Source organism: Falco rusticolus, chromosome Z, assembly GCF_015220075.1.
Source record: "Falco rusticolus isolate bFalRus1 chromosome Z, bFalRus1.pri, whole genome shotgun sequence".
Taxonomy (NCBI): domain Eukaryota; kingdom Metazoa; phylum Chordata; class Aves; order Falconiformes; family Falconidae; genus Falco; species Falco rusticolus.
The window spans coordinates 49,888,979-49,911,175 of record NC_051210.1 but is presented as its reverse complement, the minus strand read 5'-3'; the positions used below and the strand labels follow the sequence as shown (position 1 = coordinate 49,911,175).

The 22,197-nt window shown below is 37.0% G+C and overlaps 1 protein-coding gene across 1 annotated transcript in view; it reads left to right on the top strand.

Annotated features, from left to right (window-relative positions):
• Positions 1 to 22,197, top strand: part of CCDC171 (coiled-coil domain containing 171) — a 149,385-nt gene that overhangs the window by 101,760 nt on the left and 25,428 nt on the right. The window contains 1 exon segment of the mRNA XM_037373775.1: positions 4,809 to 4,940. Within this exon segment, the coding sequence (XP_037229672.1) occupies positions 4,809 to 4,940 (132 nt within the window).

Below are 22,197 nucleotides of genomic sequence, written 5' to 3'. Positions count from 1 at the left end.
CCAATGTGTATACTTTTTTATTGTTCTCCTTAGATCCATGATCATTTGTGCCACTGTAACAAAGACTTGCCCATTCAAATGAGTTTCTATGTAACTTATTTCTGTTTAAGTGCTTCTCATCAAGGAAGGCAAAGGACCATGTTCAGTAGATGTGCATCTCCTTGTTTTGTGCAATACGGCCTCCATCCCACATGCTGCCCTGGAGGTATGGACATTATGCAGCTAAATCAGCCACATGTTTGCAAGACTTTGGTTAAGATTAAGATGGGGTTTGTATTCAAACTGTCTCCTTCTATTTTAAGAAGTTCTAAAAATATTTTTATTAATTGTATGACACATGCAAAACATAACGGTGTGGCAGAAACCATCTTGTGTGCACTCTTTTAAAATGGTTGCATAACATTTGTAGCTTCTGTTTTCTCAGCACCATGGTCATCTTGAAGTCAAGCAGACTAAATCAGTTTGAATTTACTTATTGTGAAATCACTGCATCGTTCTATTTTTTGTTCCATTGTTTAAATTGTAGGTGATACGCTATTAAAAATAGGAAATGAAAGTAAGCCCACAGTCTCTTACTTTCTAAGTAATGTTTTTTATGTAGAATCAGTGAACTTTGAACTTACAAAAAGTTCTCCTATATAGCTTACATAATGAATTTTTATATACGTAAATAATCTTACCTTTCCACCCTAAGAAAGCATTGAATCAGGACCAAAATAAGGAACTAAAATCTCAGGGGTTTTATACCAGTCAGACAGTAACGGGACAAAGAGAGAGGGAGGGGTAAGCACATCTCAGTACCATTTACAACTTGTTAGCATTTAGTACCGTATCTCTATGGGCATAACTGGACATAGCAGCTCAAACTGTGCAGAGGCAAAACAAAGAAGTGAGCACAAAAGTGGACTATAGACAAAACTATTGTTACCTCTGATCAGCAGAGAATTTTGTAAGATCATTTTTGGACATGTAGAATTAGCCCATCAAATTGTACTCCTTGGTTCAGTCAATAATGTAACTTCAGTTTGTTATTCAGTTTCAGCTTTGATCTGAATTAATCAGTACTTTATTGATTTTAAATTGAGTGGCTATAGTGTTGTCTTCTGTCTTGCTCTCTAAATTAATTAAAAAGTTAAACACTGTCATAAGTCACTGTGCTTCTTTGTTTGAAAATGTTTTGAGTTTTGTAGTACAGTTGTGTGGATCTCTTTGTGCTTTTGCCTCTTTTCAGATGGTATTTATTTAAGGCTGCCCTGGTTTCAGCTGGGATAGAGTTAATTTTCTTTACCAGCTGGGGTTAAACCACCACAAAGGCTAAACTGGAAAATCTAAAGAGCATACTTAGCAGCCAGCCCGCTGTCACAGTACTTAACTATGCTCCATATAAAATCATTTGCAACTTTTCACAGTCTTAGCCAAAATTACATTTTTCAAAATCAGAAATAGTCAAAATCTTCACTAGCATTGAATATAGATACATTTATATATTTTTTTTCCCCTCTATTAAATTTTTAGTACATGGAAGTGGAACTGGTTTTAGGCTTTTTTTAAATCATTGCAGTAAGCCTGATTAGCTGATGAGGTTTTTTAGGTTATAGCATTAGGTCTCTAGCCTAAGAAGACCTCTGAGATAAAATAGTCTTGCTTTAGATTTCATGTGGAGAAAAAACCAGTGACATTAAATACAAAAAAACCTCTGAAACTTGCATCATAAAGCTTAACTATGTAGGATGGTTTTCCTCCCTGTCAAGCTGCCAAAAAAAAAACCCCAAACCTTTTTTTCAATAAAATTACTTTTGCCTGTATGTGTTTGTGATTCTGTGTGAGTACCATGCTTACTTTCTTAGAGAATTAGGAAATAATCACAGTCTCTCAGCTCCTGTCATTAGCTTTCTGGATCTCAAAAAGGAAATAGCCAGGAAGTGATGAATTTAGTTCTTAATTAAGATTTCTTATATGTACAGCCTATCCAGCAGGATTCCATGCAAGCATGGCCATTATAGCTTTCCATTCCTTGAATAGGTAGCCAGCTTGAAGGCTGTTTTCACTTTTAGTGAAACAATGTTATTTGCACAGTATGTACCCAGTCTTTTGTTCTTATAATTTTTCCTGTATTTTTCAAAGGAAAACTAGCTTTGTGTTCTGTTTCTTAATATGCATGTGGGTAATGAGATTCACTCTTTATGATCTAACTACCTACAAACGTGAAAAGTTTTGGGTTTTTTTTTTTTTTATTGTCAGTCTTCATATCAAATATCATACTCTTTAAGGCGCTAATGTGTAGTTTTCTGGTGCAGTGGCATTAACGACATATATTTACAACAATTGTCTTTTGCCTTTTTATTGTTCAGTGTCAGGCCCCGATACTGAAATGGAGAGTTTGAAACTAATAGGGTTAAAAGGACTTCCACTGTCTGTATTGTGTGTGTATTATACCTACATTGCTTATACATTGTTTTTTCCCCCGTAGTATTAGCAATCTGCTTTTGTACTTTGACACAGGGATTTCCCTTGTGAATTTTGTCACAGAAAAAAGAGAATCATCAATATCGCAGTTAAACTTGACTTTCAAAGCTAATAGTATCTCATTTGGGGGCTGAAATTTAATAAATTTTCTTTGATTCTGGGTGAGTTTTTAAACATCAAACAATGAATTGGCCAGGGTGCAGTAAAATATTTAGATCTATTGACTACAGTTCAGAAGGGTAGAAGGCAAAACACTGGTGGTTTGATGTTGATAAATTCTTAGTACCTTAATCCACATTAATGTTTTCTTTTATCTGTGTGCATACTGGCAGCAAAGACACTGAAAAGTTGGGATATATAAACTGTAAAAATGTAAATCAAGTGTATATATGTGCATGCGTGTGTGTATATATCTGTGTATGTGTGTGTATTTAAAGTAACTCATTTTGTTATATTCAGCAAGGTTAACATCTGACCGGAATTACACATGCTGACAGAACACTCCAGAGAGAATGTTTGTTCCACAGGACTGTATATCCTGAACCTAGTGCACTGTGTGTGCAAAAAATGTGTAGAGGACCTTTCCTGTTATAAAAATTGCATCATAGTGCATATGTTTAGCAGCCACAGGTATTGACAGGAATTCTTTAGGTCAACTTGGGAAATGTAGGGCTGCCTATTTCCACAGAACAGAGCAACGAATAAAATAAAATCTTTTCTTCTTTGTATCAGTAGATTTATACGTGTGTACCTCTTTCAGAGTGGATTTCAATGGCTGTGCTATTACTTGAAGTATATTCACCCCTAATAAACGTTTTACAAAAATTATTTTTGTAAGTGGTTACAAAAAAGTAACCTGGGATTTAAAATGAATGGACGCATGTTTTAATTTGTTCGGTGAGTTATTTTGGGTGAGGGAGGCTCTCAGGAAAACTGAAATTTATGTGAAGTACTATTTAGCAAGTGGTGTGTCTGTTGATTTATATGGATTTGGTATATGCTTTAGTATCAGACTGTGTGTTGTTGTTAAAGACAGTAAATTGTTTTTGCAGTACTGGCTGTTGCTGCTCAGCAGTTCCAGCCTGTGCCAAACGAATGGGTGACATCTCTTCGCTTGTACCAGTACCTATTTGTATGTGCGTCTGTCCGTCTGCGTTAGAATCTGATCTGACTGCTGGGATCTGCTGGAGGTGGACGCGATAGCGTTTGTGTTGAACAGCACGCAAAACGGGTGCGTGGCAGCGCCTGGTAACGCGCGCGCCGGCGGCGCGTCCGTGGGAGTTGGGTGTTCCGTGCGTGTCATGTCACACCCAGGCTGACGGACCCGTCGCGCGCGGCGGAAGCGTTGCCTTCGAACCCGCGGCCGCCCCGCGCGGAGCGCTGCGCACGCCGGCGGTGCTGACCGAGCGCGGCGCGGGTCGCCTCGCGCTGCCGGGAGCCGTACCTGCGCGCGTGCCTGCCCCGGGCGGCGCGGCCGCCGTTCCCGGCGCGGCCGGGAGGTGGCACTGTGACACCAACGGCCTCCGGCGCGCGCGCCGCTGGCAGCCGCGCGGCTGCTGCTCGGGGGTTTTGTTTTATCCTTTTCATTTCAGACTGCCTGCAAAACTAAATATCAAACCGTCTGAATTCACAGAAAATTGTAGCGCTTCCCGCGCCGGGTTGGCATAGATAGAAACTGTATAAAAGTAGATTAATACCAATGAATGCATTATTTCTTGTAGCGAGTCCCCAGGAAGAGACTTAGTGGCAGATTTGGGTTTGGTGTGGGTTTTTTTTTGGTTTTTTTTTTTTTTTTCCTCCTCCTGTTAATTGCAGAGCTACAGGTCGGTTTATTTTGCTTTGTTTGAGGATTATTCATTTTAATCTGTGTTTTGAATGATTTGATATTAAATGAACATTATTGCGGAGGACTGATATGATCTCCCTGCAGTTGTCAGAACTCACGTGCCAGCTTCTTGTTTGTATGATCACATGAACTTTTTAATTTCTTAGCTGCTGTTTGTTTGATCAGCGGTACAATTACTGTTTCTTTTCTTAAGAGCTTTTTACAGGGGATGGATCTGTGAAATGCATATACCAGGTGGGCTTGCGAGCCCTTACTGCCTCTTCTTTCCTCCTTATTTCAGACCAGAGGAAAGATGCTTTTTCTTCTTAACATTCTCACTCACCACTCTGAATTAGAGATTTATTTGCAACGAAAAATCAATTAGTCCTAAATTTATTCATGGATTTCAGGTCCAGCGATCAATGCAAGTCCACTCAGTGGGCTCAAGGGGACCCAGTTCATCCCAGTTAATGTGTCTGAAGGGGAATTACCATTGATGCTGTTTTTTTCCCTTTAGGTCAGAGATCAGACCTTCCTGTCACAGACTGCGGCAACCAGGAATGACTTCACCCTGCAGCTACCCAAACTGCACCTAGAGACCTTTGCAGTGGAAGGGCTGAAGGGCAGGCCAGAGGTGGTAGCATTTCAGGTTAGAGACTAAAATAATCCTGTTTCTTTTTTTGCTTTTTTTTGCATCTGAGATAGGACAAAAAGCTAGGTTGCTCAGAATGTGTGGAGAGCAAAATGCTTCAAAACTTCACAGTTAACAGTTGAAGGAGAAATAATTTCTATATATACTCTTGAACATAGTGTTGCAGAGATGATGTGAACTTTTAATTTTGCAGTTATAATATTAAATAACTGATGGGAATATAACCATGGGAAAATGCAAATACTATATTTGAAAATGAATATCATGGTATCCCACCCTCCTTTCCTCCTCCCCATAATTTAGGCAAGACAAATAAAATGGGGGGGGAGGGGGGGGGAGGGCAGGAGAGACAGGATTCTTATGCTGCTTCTTGGTTAGTATCAGATTTTTCCATATTACAGTTTTAGAAATAATAGTGTTTTTTGAGCATTCCTAATTTAAAAGAAACTGCTATTTGGAATACTTAAATGTAGAAACTATTTTGTTCATGTAAGTTTAAAGACCTGTATGTTTCCAAATACTAATTTCGTTAGGAAAAAACAATGGAGAAAAAAAGAGAAATGAACTGAAAAGCTACATATTTTCAGCTCTGAAAATTGATTCTGTGTAAATGCCTCCTTACTGTTTTTAAGTTTGTCTGATACACAAACTATCACTTAAGTCTTTATAGCTGTTCGCAATGACTTAATTCTTGTGGTACGCTATTGCTAAAGGCAGAGCATTCAGTTTTCTCAATGAGAGAACGAAAGGCAGAGTACATGCTTTCATTGTGCTTTTCTATGTGAACCAGAGAGGAAGACTGGTCATGTAAAGTGCAAGGAATTCAGACAATGCAGGTAACTGCATAATGCGTGTACATATCTGTAGTAATCCCATTTAATTGTGGAGTTTCTGTTCAAGATGCAGTATATAATTGCAGGAACAGGGACACAACATCCAGCATTCAAGAAAGGCAGATTCTAAGCTGGACATTTCTCATTGTTGCCCTCTTGCATGCATGTATTTCAATATGATTAAGATTTAAATTATGTGGGTGTTATCGTATTTCCACAATAGAGTAGTAATTTGTAACACCTTGAGATCCCATGAACTTTAGTTAACACAGCTGTATGTCTCTAGTAGAGGGTAGAGTTGCAAATGTTTCCCCAGTACAGTGATGATCACTTTTAAGGCTGTGCAAAAGGTCCCACAGGCAGCGTCTTTTCAAAGAAGCCGCTGTGGAAATCACCAGCTTTTAAATACTGCTCTTTTAATTTGGTGGCCTATTCAATGGTAGCTGCCTTTGGGTTTTTGGGGGTGGGGTTTTTTTTTCTCTTTTCTGGTTTTTTTTTTTTTTTTTTTTTTTTTTTTTTGTCACATCCCAACTCCTGTTCTTTTTTGACCTCAGAATGACTGTTGAAGAATTTGCAAGACAGCCTATTCCTTCTTTCTTTCTAAGAAGATAAACAGAAGTATATAAAAAAATGCATTTCACATTTGTACGAAGTGCTGGTGCTGTAACTAATGCATAATAATGTGTGTGCTGTGTAGCTTACTAGTGGTGCAGTATTGTAAACATGCTTTTTGTTCACCTGACAGCTCCAATTTCACATGGTTACTCTGTACATACACGAACAGTGTCGGTGGTTCACAGTCTGTGTCACTGTGCAGTTCTTTTACTCCTTTCAATTTCCCTCTCCTTATCTCCAGTTACATACTGCCTGTTTGATAACTTTCCAACTATGTTACAGAGATTTTATAAAAAAAAAAAAAAATCCCTTTTATACCTAAGCCAGCTAACTGATGTTAATTTCAATGTATGCATATGCAAAACTATAGTAAGGGCAATTCTGCAGTCTTGAATGAAGTACGCAGTTAGTAATCGCCTTATGGACACTTCTTATTAAAACCAGTGGAATTGTTTGTATGCATGGTGTCTATAACTGCTACTACTACATGTATTTTATAGTTTATCTGTGACAAGCACATTGCAGTTAAAGGCCTATTTTTCTTCAAATGTTAGACATAAGGAGTTTTTTTTCCATGTCTACATTTATAGTTTCTTTTATTGCATAAAAATTAAGGTCCTAAGTTAGTATGGTAGGGATGAAGCACTGACTGTTAGAACTATGAGTACTCACAGAAAATTGCATTGTTTTATTTTTATTATTCATGCATCCATTTTATAGTAGGTCGATGGAATTAATTAATAATAATTTTACATTCATTGGTTCAGTGTGTATCACTTCATCATATGAGATGAAGAAAAAAAGCTAGTATATTTGTATGTGTGTATGTGTCTGCATAGGTTATCTTCCAAATTTTTCAGAAAGCAAGTGGCTCTTAAAGGCTCTTTGAATGAAATCTACTATCCTTAATTTACTCGATGGGCTCAAACTTGTTTGGAATGTGGGAAGTCTTGGAATTTTTAAATTGCTGTTATCTCTATATGAATGTTTCTTGGGAAAAATATGCTTTATAGGAGACAAGTGCAAAAAAGGTTGTCATAATGAACTTGACTGTGAACTAAGCTATCAGAGATTTATTTTTTAGTGGCATACTTAATTAATTATCTTGTAAAACCAGAAGGTTGTTTTTTCTAGCAAATGGATCCAAGATTCCAAATACCATGAATGCTTACAGGGCTGATCAAACACACACAAATAAAAGCCCTGTCATTCCCAAACTAAATAATCGCTAAACTGTATAGGAAGTGGTGTGCATCTTTTGAAGAATGTGTTGTACACTCTGTTGTACACTCTAGTGATAGACCTTTAGATCATGAAATGAAATATTGAGACACAGAATTCTGTGTATCTTCTCCAAAGCCTGCACTTTATGTAATGGATATTAAATTGCAAAATTATGTAATAGATTGAAATGTAAGTTACTCAACAAGAATGTCCTTGTACGGAATTTCTTTTAAAGCCCCATCCATGTAGTGAAAGTATGACTTAATTTGTAGGCATTTGTTAAATTCTTGGAAACTGTAACAAGAATTACTATAAGGGTTTGAAAATGTCACTTGGGATAGTGTAATACGTAACGAGAAAAGTGCAGTATCTCCAAGAGTAAAATGATGAGTGCTATAACTTTTTAGTTTACTCTCACCTGGCATTTAATTGCTGTGAAGGATGTTATGTCACGGAGTTGTACTGTTTGTTACTTATGTTTGAAAATGGAAAATTAGTCTAAAGCACCTGAAACACATGAGAACAGGGTTTAAGGTGTACAGTTCTGGCTATGCCTTACTGTTCCCACTGAAGACAAAAACTGTGTGAAGCTTCCAATAAATACAGATTATAGGGTGGGAAAAAAAGCAACTGAAATAACATGGGATACCTAATTCTAGTAGTCCTGCTTGGCAGATGACTGTTGAAATTATAACCAGTAATGGTTATCAACTCTTTGTAAAATACAAAATTGAATTATGTTATGTCTTTAGGAAGAGGATGATGTTCTCTTAACTCTTTTCTGAAAGAGGTGATTGGCTTATAGAAAAAGAGGTCATTCCGAAGATTCATTCTGAATTGTCTCAAGTACTTTTACATCAAATCTGTAATTAATACTCATGGCAAGCAATTTGATCTAAAAAAAATGCATAAAGTCCCCAAATAAAGCCAATAAGGTTTAAACTTTCATCTATAAATACTGAAGCATTGGTATACTATCACAATAAATTTCTTCTCTTTGAAGATGTAGATACAGAAAGGTAAGAAATGTTGTGAAAAAAACTCCTTGAAGCAAATTTAGGTACCTCAGAAGTAGTTCTGCAATAGCTATAGGATGTGTAATACATACTTGATGTGTATGTCAAGTGCTTGATTCCCAAACAGGAAAAAGCTAACAACATACAAATCAGTGGCTTTGCCCTGTGTACGTAGGTTATGTTCTGTATCTACCGTTGCAGGTCGGTTTTACAGGAGGTACAGGAGCAGTTCAAAGAAAGCAAAGGAGCACTGTCTTTATGCAGGATGTTCTGGAAGTAGCAGATTTATTCAGGCACTGTCAGTGAAAAACAGTGACAACAGGAAACTAGCTGTGGTTGTCAGAATCACATCCACGGCATGTCCAGAAGATGTGCATAGGCCTGTGGGATCAGCCAGCCACTGCTGTTCACATGTGGCAGCTGCCTGCAGATGCGCAATTAGGGGAAGAGTAATAATCTTCTGTGTTATAGGGACTACCTTGACCTCTGTCTTCAAAGTCTCGATTTGTATATTTTATTAATTTGGCCTTATTAATTTGTGGTGGTGGCTTTTGGTCAGTATTTGGCATGGTGGGCCCCTTCCTCCTCTGATATCTGTTTGCTAAAGATATGATCTGACTCGTGGATGTTGATTTGGAAGAGAACTGATATTCACAGATGAACTTGTGTTCCTGTTTTACAGGATTTATATGAATTAGAGAATCCAAATCGGCAAGTTTTATGAGTGACTTTAATGATGATGTGAATATTGAATGCGTTGACGTGGTGTATGAAAAAGCCTATGTGAGGATGAGATTATAGGCCGGCTTCTGGTGTAAAAAGGGTGCGCATACATGTGTCTGTATTTGTCAATATTTGCAGGTCTTAGGAGAGAGCATTTCTTTGTGTGCTGCTTTTCACCTGAGATGTAAGATTGACCTGAATGTTGGAAATCACTTGCATATTAAGAAAATTTTAGTTTATTATAACTAAGGACTTGAGTATGCAGATCTGTGGTTTTGATTACTAATCTCTCCCTTGATTTTGAAAGGTACTATACACTTGTGGTGTGCTTTCTCTCTTCCAGGTGGGTTTGAGATGGATAGGTTTTCACTTTGTGTTGTCTGTGTCTCTCTTCTCTGCTACGTGCTCGCGTTCTCCGCTGCATGCTGTCTCTCTGCGTCTGTCCTATGTGCATACTCTCAACTGCATGTGTGCTCTCACTGCTGTGTGCACTGCTGCACGTGCACACGCGTTCTGCACCTCTTGCTCTCCCCCTCCCTGCCGTGCCAGCTGTCTCTGCTGTGTGCGCGCTCATGCTGCCCCTCAGTCCATCTCTGCCTGCTACTCTGCCTACGTCTCTCTGTCTCTGCCCCTCTCCCCTGCTACCTGTGCCTGTCTTTCCTACTCTGCCTCTGCCTCACTTGCACTGCCTCTCGCTCCCTTTCTGTCCCCACTGTCCCTCTGGCTCCCTCCCTCCCACGCCTCCCATCCTATGCTCCCTCTGTCTTGCTCTCCCTCTCCCTCTGTCTTCAGTATGTGTCCATCTGTTCATGTCGGTTTAGGAAGTCCACATGGGGTTTGTATGTGCTTCTTTGTGTTTCTCAGGTGTTTTTGAGGTAACCTGAAAGAAAAGTGCAGTAATAGCATAAAGGCTTGTAGGGGTAGTGATAAGATAGCCAAGGACTGACACGTCTTCAGTGTTAGTGTATAATCATGATAAATTTATGAAGGGGTAGGTTTTTACCATTTATTTTATGTAAATTATGTATTCACGTATGATTTAGTCATGCATTATTTTATGGTCTTGTAGACCCACTTTTTCTAATTAATTGGCCAAACATAAAGGTAGTTTAAAATGTTAGGAGCTTCTTAATTTGCTTTTATTTTCACTTGTTCATTAATTCTAGATTTATGCTTGATAGATTAGAAAGTAAAAGCTATGCGGAATTCTGCTGATAATTTTTCTCAAAACAATAAACGCTTTCTCAATCTGATATTTACTTATCAGTAAAAAAGTTCTTACCAAATTGATGAAGCAAGCGGTTTCAAAGGTAACATTATAATTCTGTCATCGGATTTTATCCTCTGCATAGGGCAGATCTTTCAAACATAAGCCACTTCTGGTATGAAGACTTAATGGGATGAATTACTTGTGGAGCAGCTGCTTGAAAACTGAATTATTGCTATTTTAAATCTTGTACTTCTGCTTTGGAGCCTTTTTCTCTTAATTTTCTAAAGGTATGACTGTTAAAAGAACAAATAATTGTGGTTTTTTTCCCTTAATACCTAGTACTTCAGAAAGGAGAAATCATTTTAAGAAAGTCTTGAAGATAGTGCATTTGTATATACCTGCACCCAGCAGGCACATACTTCTAGTGTTTCCTTTTTACTTCCACCATTTAACCCCCAGGAGGAAGTACCCATTTCCTCACAGAGGCTAGCACGCTGCCTCCAGTGCAATCAGGCTGCTGCTTCTAGTTGGGTAAAACTGGGTCTTCATTCTCCAGGATTTCAACAGCTGCTATCAACGGCACCTGGGCCGTTGTCTCCCCCTCTTTTCTCCTCCTCTCCAAAAGGACTGCTTTCCCACCTAGCATCAAAGTGTGCTGCTTCTGGACCATCCGTGAGCCTGCCTTCAAATATACTGTGTAAAGAGAGAAGTGATTCTTTATTAATGTAACGATACTTTGCACTTGCACCTTGAGTTGAAATACTTATAAATAAGTGTTCTGAACTCATTAGAGTGGGATGACACCTCTTGCAACCCTGACCTTTTGCGAACTTCAGTTTGTCAAAAATAAAGTTGGTGCAGGGCTGAAGAAACAATGATTAACAGCAAAGTGAAATCTGAATAACCAGACTGAAAAGACGTAACACGAAGAACTCTAATTTATAATCTCCTTGAATATGTTCAGCTGGTACCTGGAGTCATGTCTCCACATAGGTTGTATCATGGTGATAGATATTTAAAAGCCATTTTAGCATAGTTTATTTTAACTAGAATTCCTTTACAACATAACATTAATGTGTGTTAGCAAAACACAATTAAAAGCAAAAAATGAGGCACCTTCAAAATGCCAGTGATATTAGAAATTTGCCTTCTATAATTTGAGTTTCACATGCCTCCTCCTTTCTGTGGGTTAACTGTGTTCCCAACTTCCCCTCTTCTTCACAGCATTTATTTTAGCAGTCTTTTTTGACCCTGCCCTGTATGGGTTTTTATTGTGCTCTCTCCTTTCCTCGTTTCTCCCCTACTTATCATTAGTCCCTTTCCTTTGCTTCCTCAACCACCCTTTCACATTTTTGTTCCTTGAACAGAGACTATATGAAGAACCATTCTCAGAAGGCTTTGTAGTTAGCTGGTACACTGATTGCACCCCAACCCTGTTAAGTCTTTGGCACTGTGGGACTGTTAATACCAAAGTCAGTGTCTGTAATCACCAATTAATCAATTACTGAAAGCTGTCTCTTTATGTCTGTGAAACTACTAATTCTTGTCCAGCCTTTTTCATAAGCATTATTAGTTTTGTAAAAACTTTTCAGTTAAGATCTGCTGCTGATTATCTTGAATGCCAAAGTTAGTATATAATCATTTAACCTTTCAGTAACCTTTCTTAATGGAAAATTTTCTTTCTTGACCCTGTCAAGCAATCATGTAACTATCTGCCTTTGCCCACTCAGACTTTTTCATACATTTGTATCTATTGCATGTGGGTAATCTCCGATGAATGATCTGTGCTGTTATGCAAGAAAGCTCTTTAAAGACTGCAAAGTATGATCTTGATTCACCAACTTTATTAAGTTTTGCTTCTGCTTGTAATCCTGGGATGGGTTTTCTTTTCCAGCTGGTTACCAGGTTGCTGCATCTTATAGCAGGAAGCATCTTTCCTGACTTCTAGTCACTAATCTTTTATGAGAAAAATTACTCGAGTCATGGTAATCTCAGTATGTACCCAAAGCTGCTTCAGTGAATAAAGGCAGACTCTCAAGTGCTGTAACTACAAAAATAAAGCATTGTTCAATAACACAAAATAACAAACATAGTTTTCACAGCACCTTGTTTGTTAGACAGTTTTTCTTACTTCAGAAATACTGTGTTTCAGAGCTGCATGGGATTATCTTTGGCAGTGTATATAGAAAAGGAGTAATTTTACCAGATAACCACTGCATAACTTGGATGTGACGGTGTTGTTTGATACTGTGTGCAGTGGGTACTGTTGTAACACAGATAAACCCATTCAGAAGCACAGATAAACCCATTCAGAAGCATAGCTGTTCAACTGTTGATACTTGTGTGGGTTAAAAAATGAATTAGTGAAGTGAATACCATGAAGGATTAGGAATTATCTGTGGTCTAACTTTTTTTATAGTGGTTCTTTTAATTTCAAAAGCTAAGAAGTGCTGAGCAAGTGAGTCTAAGCAATAGGAGTTAATAAGGCAATAGACTTTATTACACAAGTGTCTTAGTAGCAGAAACAGATTAAAAGTATTTTCTATTCTTAATTACATTTAAACTAAAAAAGAAACTTCTTCAAATGCTGAACCTTTTGTTTAGCCTTTTTTCACTTTATTGCTTAGTAGTCCATTATTATAAAACATTTCTGTATCTGTTACTCATATTGATAGCTTACAGAGCAAGAAAAAAATTATTAAATAATGCACTATATTAATGCAAGAATTTTGTAATGGGATCAAGGGAGACATTTCTGCCCAGATACTACATTTGGTAGTCCTTGTATTAAAGACCTGGAAGAGGAAGGGTTATCTACAACTTGAGCGAGTTTATTATGGCTTAGTGATTTGCTGACTGATTTCATTTGCTGTCAGTTAAGGCTCTCTTAATGTCAGCTTTCTTTGCATAATACCTTGAAATAAAGACTGATGAAGTTTTTCAGATTGATGCCGCTTACATAAACTGACCTTGATTTGCCCTTCTGCATGACAGTATAAGTGACAGCAGTTAGATGAAAATACAGCAATGAATATGCAACTTAAGGATTAAGAAAAACACAGTAAACCTTTCAGAATATAAAACCAGGCACAAAAAACCAGGCTGTTCTGTTAATTCCACAGTTGTCCTATATTGAAGAAGTGGACTGGAATAGCATGTGAAGTGGTATACCACTGAAGTGAAATTTGAAGAGGACGATTTTTGAAAGTATTAAAAATGAACCTGTTTTTTACCAAATTTTATCAGTTTGCCACTAACTCATTTTGGGTTGTGTTTTGTTTTTTTTTTTTTTTTTTTTTTTTTAAGGGAGGAGTGTGTAAATCGTGGCTTAGAAATTCATATATGTGATTACCTGTGAATTTTGTGTTTTACATAGTTATTGTCTTGCAGGAATCGTAATGAACTATTTAGAAGCTGTTGTCTTGATTTTCAGTAACTGAATTGATTGATGGTGTAGTGGTATGTGCTGCTAGAATCCTAAGGTCACAAGTTCCAGCACTTATATTGGACTGTGGAAAGCATAAATTCTGACGATTGATAAGGTTTATTGCTGTAGGTGTTGCAGGACAAATATGCTTGAAGTAGGGCACTCATTTTTAATGAATAGTCGTCCATTGCAGTACACAATTTCATTATAGTCTCATTATGGTTGCCTTCCGTTAGAAGCAAAAAGGTGGTAAGGAATTAGGGAGTGGGGAGAAAATGGAGAGGGCTGGAGGATGCTAAAGAAATGGGAAGAGGGTGAACGTGGAACTATTTTTTAAACCTTAATAGTAGGGATACGCAGCCTGCAAGTTGGCAAGCTTACCTACAAAGGACTGAGTCTTCCATGGCTTTTAAAAAGTTAATATCCATGGGAAAATCACCATTTGTTTATCCTCTTGGAACCTTCATAGAACTTCAGAGTTCTTTGGATTGCTTCCACACCATGATCTTTTTTGACAAAAGTGCAGATTTAAAGTAAAGATCAAGAGGGAACAGTCACCCGTTCCACCTGTGGGGCAAACTTGCAATGCCCATTTAATGCCTGAAGGCTATATTTTAGTTTTGACCTTTGACAGATTGTGTGTTCTTTTCCAATACCAGCAGCTATTTATAGGTCCCCTTTTCTTGATCATATAATTGACAAATACCAAAGGGAGAAGAGGAGCAAAGCATCATGTTATTGCTACTGCCTATAGAGCCAGACTTTCACTCTGCCCAGTTTCCCATTCTCAGAGGAATAACTTTTTAAATAAATTACTTTAATATTGTGCAAGATGGAGATTACAGATTGAAGTTTAAATTCTGAAGTTTTTACAAATGCCTGCAAAGATCACAGGACTGGGTTTTGAGCAGCTAGTCTCTCGCATGTCAAAATGTGATGTTTGTTTGTACCTTGGCAAAGGTACAAGCATCCTAGATGCTTGATTTGTTCTGCATTTATTCCATGTGAGACTTGCTGCAAGTGTTACTCCTTTGGGAAGTAGACTGTGGGACTGAGTAAACATTTAATGCCTAGAGGGCACATACAATAGCAGTAAATCTGGTTGTTCCGGCTTAAAAATAGGTTGGAAAAGAGAAAGGGAAAAAAAAAAAAAGAATATAAGAAAGAGGGCTAAAATGTCCTCAGAATTTCTCCCTGCTTCCACCATTTTAGTTCAGGGACCTCCTGAAACAAAATTCATTATTTTGTATTCAACAGCCATTTGTTGTCCCACTACTTTTTGAACCCATGTAAAGCAAAGTATTCACATGACTTGTGGAAAGAATTTTCACAGCTGAACTACACCCTTTCTGAAATAGTATTTTCTGTGTGTATTTTAAGAATGGTTTCTGCTACATCATTTAATGTTAAAATGTTATTATGTTAATGTTAAAAAATATTCCTGGTTTGCCTTCTTTATATTAGTCATGGTTTGGCACCATCTATCATAGAAACCTCCCATTCTCTGTCACTCCCTCAATAGTTGTTTATTTTCCAGTTACTTTGATGGTTTCCAAACTACAAGAAGGTGAAAACCCATAGAAATTATCTGTAGTTTCTAGATTTGGTAAGCAATGGAAGTGATTTCTGTATGTTACCAACATACATGGACACAACTGCTCATAAATGATCTAACTGCAAGTAATGTCCCAGCTTTGAAATATGGGTAAGGAAGTAGTAAGCAATTAACGTTGGGGATAGTTCGGAAAATGCTATCCTTCAGGGTGTTTCTAAGTTGGGATAGCTTGAGGTCCTTGGATGAGAATCAGTTGCTTTTGCTGATCCACTGTTAAGGTCACCACTCAAGCGCATGATGCTGTGGTGCCTGCGGTCATTACCAAATCTAGTTAAAAAGAGCTTTCTCACTGTAGTTACAACACACTATGATATGGGGTATTTTACTTTGGATCCTATTGTTGAGGAATATTTTATGGTCTCTAGGCACTGGTGAGATGACTGTGCCTATCCTCCTTAGTTTTCCTCCTTTCAGTGTTGCTGTAATCTTCCAGTTTTATAAACACAATTCAGAAGTTTGCTGTATTTCTTGTGCTTCTAAGGAATTGGATCTAATTTTTGGCTGTTGGCCAGAGAGGGGAATGGACTGTAACAGCCTGTTCCTTACTTGCTAGGCTCCCAACCTAATAATTCAAATTCTATTCTGCAGTCTGATGATGTTTCCATTTATGAAAAAACACTTGGTGCATTTGCTGAAGACAAAGCAGAAAATCAATGTCTTCCAAAATATTATCTAAAAAGACCTAGTTAAGTAACAACATATATCTTTGAATTGTTGGTCTGAATGAGGATAGTGTCGTCTTCTCTTTGATTTCAAGCTGTTCCAAGTGAAGAGGTTTCTCACTTAGCTGGTTGACCTCTTGAATAGAAGAAGCCCAGACTTCATAGTGGTCTCAATCATTCACCAGTTTTTAGCATGTGTTGATGGGGGTTTATACCTTTCTGAGATGAGCTAATCTGTCATTTATATGACAAATGCCAAAAAGTTAGACAAACAGGATTAGTTTTTCCCAGCAAGGATTTTTTTCAGCTATACCTCCACTGTTAGTAGAACTAGGTATTCATAGATGACAGGGATAATTTTATTTGTTCTTCTTCCTCAGATTATGTTGGCTAAAAGCAAACTTTGGGAGGAGGTTTGCAAATTGTCAAGCTCAGTGTTAATACCACTTTTGGGAGATATTGCCAATATTCTCCAATTTTTGCTTTGGAAACAGGGATGCTCACGTGTATGCTCATTGTGAAGGTCAGTAGTAGTAGGTGTACTGTGCCCTTTAAATTTCCATTGACTCTTCAGATGTTGGAACAAGAGCTATTGTCCCTGAAGTTTCTAGTAAAACATTTTCATGGCATAAATCATGTCTTGAAAGCAAGTCTAATTGAAAATCTAGCCATTTGTATGGTGTTTTTTTAAATACAAATTTTGATAAAGTTCAAGAATGTATGAAGCAAACTAGTTATCTAACATCTGAGTTTAAGCAGAATGAAGGGAGAACACTTATCCATCCTACATGTGGCAGCAGCTATTAGATTAAGGGTGTGTTCATTTACCTGAGGTGTGCAGTTCAGCTTTTCTATATCATTACTTTCTCTGTAGAGACTGACTGGTGCTTTTTCCTGTACTGGCATCATGAATTTGTGCATGTAACTGATGTTTTGGTGAGAAGCCAGAATGAAAAAATTAGGTTGCTATCCAGCCTAACAGGTGTACTTTAGAGTTTCCTTACAAAACTACAAAATGTGGCTTTATGTAGGATGAAATATTTATGTTGAATTAAAATAGAGTGCTACCATGAGCACTTCCTAAGAAAAGCAAAGAAAATGAAGTAACTATATCACAAAACTTTGTGCAGTTTTCTAGCCCCTAGGCTCCACTAGAGTTGAGCATTCACCTAAAATTTGATATGAAGATTGGGACTCTACTGGCTGTTTATATATGAGCTACGTAATTGCAGTTGTCATATCAACTAAACCTGCCAGAAGGGACCTTTGTCTCCTAATAAATGGCAACTACAGCATAGATTGTCATCATCTTTTTGCATGGAAAATACAAAGTGGACAGATTTCCCTCTTCTAGGCATATGTAAAATATTTTATCTAATTCAGTTTGAAAATGTTTTAATCTAAAATGGAAAAGCTGCTTTTTGTGGCCAGAAAGGAATAATCTATATCGCTTCATAGCTCTAGTCAAAATATTTGAGGAAATACCTGTACTGAACCCAGATTTTGTGGGGTGATCATTCCCTATGTTGGAGTCAGTGATAGACATTTTCTACGCTGGTTAAAACTGAATTGGTATTTTTTCATGGGTTTCTAAAAAAAATAATAAAAGTCTCAGTAGCATCTATTTGTCTGAAAAGCGTATTTATTTAAAGTAATCAAAATCGGTCTTAATTAATAAAGCACGCTAAAACCAATGAAAAAAGCAGTAATTTTCAGTAAAATCATTGTTTCTAGTACATTGGCAAATAGCAGAATTAGTTACTTATGTTGGATAATCTATGGACAGGATTCCAGAAGAACAGAAGAGTTTTTCAGGTCTCACATTTACCCTCCATGTCAAGTTTCTTCAGATTTTCCTACTTAGTAACTTGGTAGATGAACGTCTGCTTCTCTCCCCTCCTTAAATTGTTCTCATACACTTTCACTTATAATTAGCCCATTAGATTTCAGACAGTTCAGATTTATTTATAAAAATTTGTTTGCTTATATATAAGGTATCCTAGCTCTATGTTGGAGTCCCTTAAAAATAAAAAAGAATATACATTTTAAAAGTGATTATGCTTCATGAATTTGGTTGTGAAAACAGAATTCTGTTACTTGAGCTTTCATACATCTTTGCTGGTTCTAAGATGTCATTCCAGTAGACCAAAAGCAACATCATTCAGATACAGGCAACTTGTACTTTCAGTTGACCTTTCACCTGTATTTTGATGAGAAGTTTTACTCCCTTGTTTCTCCTCAAGACTGAATGTGTGATCAGACATTGCCATTTTTTAAGTAAAACTGCATCCTGGCTTTTCTGTTGTGACTGCTGCTTTCTAGTTCCTTTCATCAGTGGTAACAGATTGTCCTCACTCTAAGCAGATTTCCATGCTTGCAATTGAAGCACTTGAACATTTCATATGACTTCATATTATTTTCAGTGACTACCTGTCCCTCTTTCTTTCATCCCTCTAGAATATACACTGCAAGAGAAAGTTAAAGGAAGGGTACCAGCCTGCAGCTGCTTTCATTTTCCATTCCTTTCTCACCAAAACCATTTACTTGAAATTCTCTTCCTCCCTGACAGACTGAAATGCTCTTTTTGTATCAAGATTGTGTAAGAAGATGGGAAGAGGTACAGTTCATAGAGTTTTTCCTATAGCTGTAGCCTAAGCTACAAGTTCTTCAGGGCAGCAACTGGTTTTCCTTAACATTTTGCATGCAGCTATGTTTGACTTTGTGCAACAATGAGAATGGTCTTTGCATGTAAACATGATGAGCCTATGAAAATCTGCATTTCCTTAGTTTTATTAAGTGGTAATTTGCTTACATGGTCCAGAGATATTTCTAAATAGTCAAGGCTGCAAGTAGCTCCTTTGCTATAAGATTCTTAGGCTGCTTTCTACCTGACCATACCAACAAACACATTGGTCTTCATTTATCAGTCTCTAGAAGATCAATGTTATTTTTAAAACTCTTGCACTTTGTAATAATTTTCATGGCAATTGTTCTGATGCCCATCTTCTTTGGTTTCCAGTAGAAGTACTTTCCCTTCAGTCTCTGTCAATTTCAATGCTCTCTTTTCAATTTTCTTTTAGGAAGTCATGTCATTACCTCTTGCAGAGAATCTAGCTTTTTATTTAGATCTTCATTCCCTTGGGCTATCCTCTGAGACCTACGGGGTAAAGTAATTGTTATTGAAGCAAAGGGGATAGAGTTAGGCCCCACGTGTGGCACTGAGTCAGCTTTCGTTGGGAAAAAAAAAAAAAGTTGTAACAGAACTGACCTGCTTTTTGGCACATTTAAATTGTGCATGCCACGCTTGAATGGAACCGAACAAAAAGTTTAGTGTTGAAATGAGATACAAGGAGAATAGATCATTAAAGAAGTGCCAAACAGCTGCAAAAGTGCAATTTTGCTGGATGCTGTTTCCCTTGAGGGTTTTTTCTGATGCCTGAGAAGCTGCTGTATTTACATCCTCCACTGATGCCACTAGACATTTTGGACTATGGGTCAAGGCAGCCAGAATGGGTTTTCAAATGCTAAAATATATGAGGAAAATGAATTTTAATCCTTCCTTCCTCAAATGTAGCTCTCTTAAATTTATAATAAGTATCCTGAAATCTTACTTCTGAAAACAAAAAGTAGTTGATATATGTTTTGTTTTCTGGACTTGTTTTAACTAATCTTACTTATGTCAGTTTGAAGCAAGGCAGTAATGACAGGCATTCTATTGGTTATCCATTAACCATGCAGAACTCCACTCTGTAGATTTATGTTTTCACACCAGTTGCTTTTGCCTGTACTGCACTTCAGCCAAATTCTGTACCGTAAATGAAATTCTCAGTCTTTTCAGATTCTCTTCTAAGTACTTTGTTATACCAGAGCTAATCTTTCATTCTTCTCAAGTCCATTCATTATTCCTTCTCTTGTTCTTTTTCATCTTTTTGTATATGTTGCCCTTAGGTAAATTTACTACCTGCTAACATTCTTTTTAGTTGAAGAATTTCCAGAAGGGAGAACCTAACAGTCAACGTTAATTTTGATTTTTTCTTTTACTTTATTTTTGTTTAAGCACATTGTGTAGAGTAGATGGTCTTGTTATTCTGGCTACTGTATCTGATGTTACAAACCGAATGCTTATATTGTCAGCCTATTAGTCTATTTGATACCTTTTAATAAGCATAATTTCAAATAAGGTCTCCTTTGTTTAGTTTTGTTCCTTCTAAACAGGAGATGCAGTTCTGTGATAACAGCAGGCCCAATAAGGTCCTGAGTTAATGATATAACATGGCTATAAAAGTAAAGAAACTGATTCTTAATCACTTGGTATTTTATTTGTAAATTCAGAATAGCTTAAAACTTTAATGGAAACTTCCATTCACAACTACTTATAATTCATAATCCAAATAAAAATTGATGTGAACTGTGTTTTCATTACCCAAGCACTGAGGGCAAGAGAGATATGTTTTTTAATTTGGAATTAAAAATGCCAGTTTTATAATGTGTAATAAATACATTAAAGCTTTGATGAGAGGTCTTCTGCTAATTTGCATATGCTGCTCTGTATATTTCTTGTTGTATTTCTAGACATACATTATATGTCTTACTATAACTGAATTGAGAAGTTTGAGTAACCTTTGAATTTAATCAATTAATTTAAAAAAGGGTTAATTTCTTTTAATGTTTCATATGTTGTATGATTTGTCAGTATTAGCCATTTTTCACTTCAAATAAAGTACTCCTGAAGATTGGAGTCTTCTAGTCTTGTGGGTTTATAGTCAGTAATACATTCAAAAGCTGTTTTAAAGCATCTTTTGCACTGTGCACCTTGAAATTACTGGTGCTGGAAATGGCAGACAGAACAAGGAAACTGTTAGTTATTAAAAAATACACAGAGAGAATATTAGAAAAAATTGTTTTTTGTGTCCTCTGGAGGACTGTCTCTAATGTTAAGTGTTCTCAGTTCTTTTAAAGATTAATCCAGAGAAAGAAAGCACAGTTTAAATTTTGCTATTTTGCTCCGCAGTTCACTGGTTTGTAGTTTGTAAACTAGCATCAAATTAATTTGTCTCCTTTTTATTCTCAACTCAGGTTTCTCAGCTTCACCAACCTGCAGTTTTAAGCTAGAGGTTTTTATGTGTACCCTCATATTACAGACGGGTACCCTCATATTACAGATGAGACATCTTTGAACAGGTCATAAGGACTTTATTCCTTATGTCTGCTTTGAAACCTCATCTGTTAATTTAACTTAAAATGTTTAATTTTTGTTAACTTTTATGTATGTTCTCTTTTATCTGTTTACGTGCTTATCTGTGTGTTCTCAGGATATTGGAGCATTAGTAGATGGCTATGCACTTACATGGTTTTGCAATGTTCCTGTCTTCTGGCCTTGTTTTTACAAGCTGGGCCAGTGTGCAATGCTCAGAACCTTCAGTGTCTCATTTTCAAACTAAATAAGTATCTGAAATTTAAAATACTCATTCCTTTTTCGATTTGAATAGCACTTACCTGCATTTTTCAAAATTTTCAGATTTGCTTTCAATAGAACGATAAAGTGCTCACAGTGATTTTGTAGATAGGGGTACTGTTTTAAATGTATAAATATCCATAAAAAAAAAACAAACCTTAGAAGTACTTAGGCTTAAAATAACTTGTTCATTGAAAGTTATATTTGAAAATGGGTCTTGGGCACTTCTGCAACTTTTGTACCTAGTTCAGCACGTTCAGCATAGAAGCACACTTTCTCCATACCAACTTTATGAATATATTTTTATCCTGTGAGTTGCAGGCAGTTATCTGGGAAAGTCATACATCTGCATGAAGCTGCCTGTATCTTCACCTAGTGTTGGAACATGGGTCTTCTCTCACATTGAAGACACTTTTGACATTGAAAACACTCCTACCATTATAATTTGCTTCTGCCATATCAGTAGCACGTGAT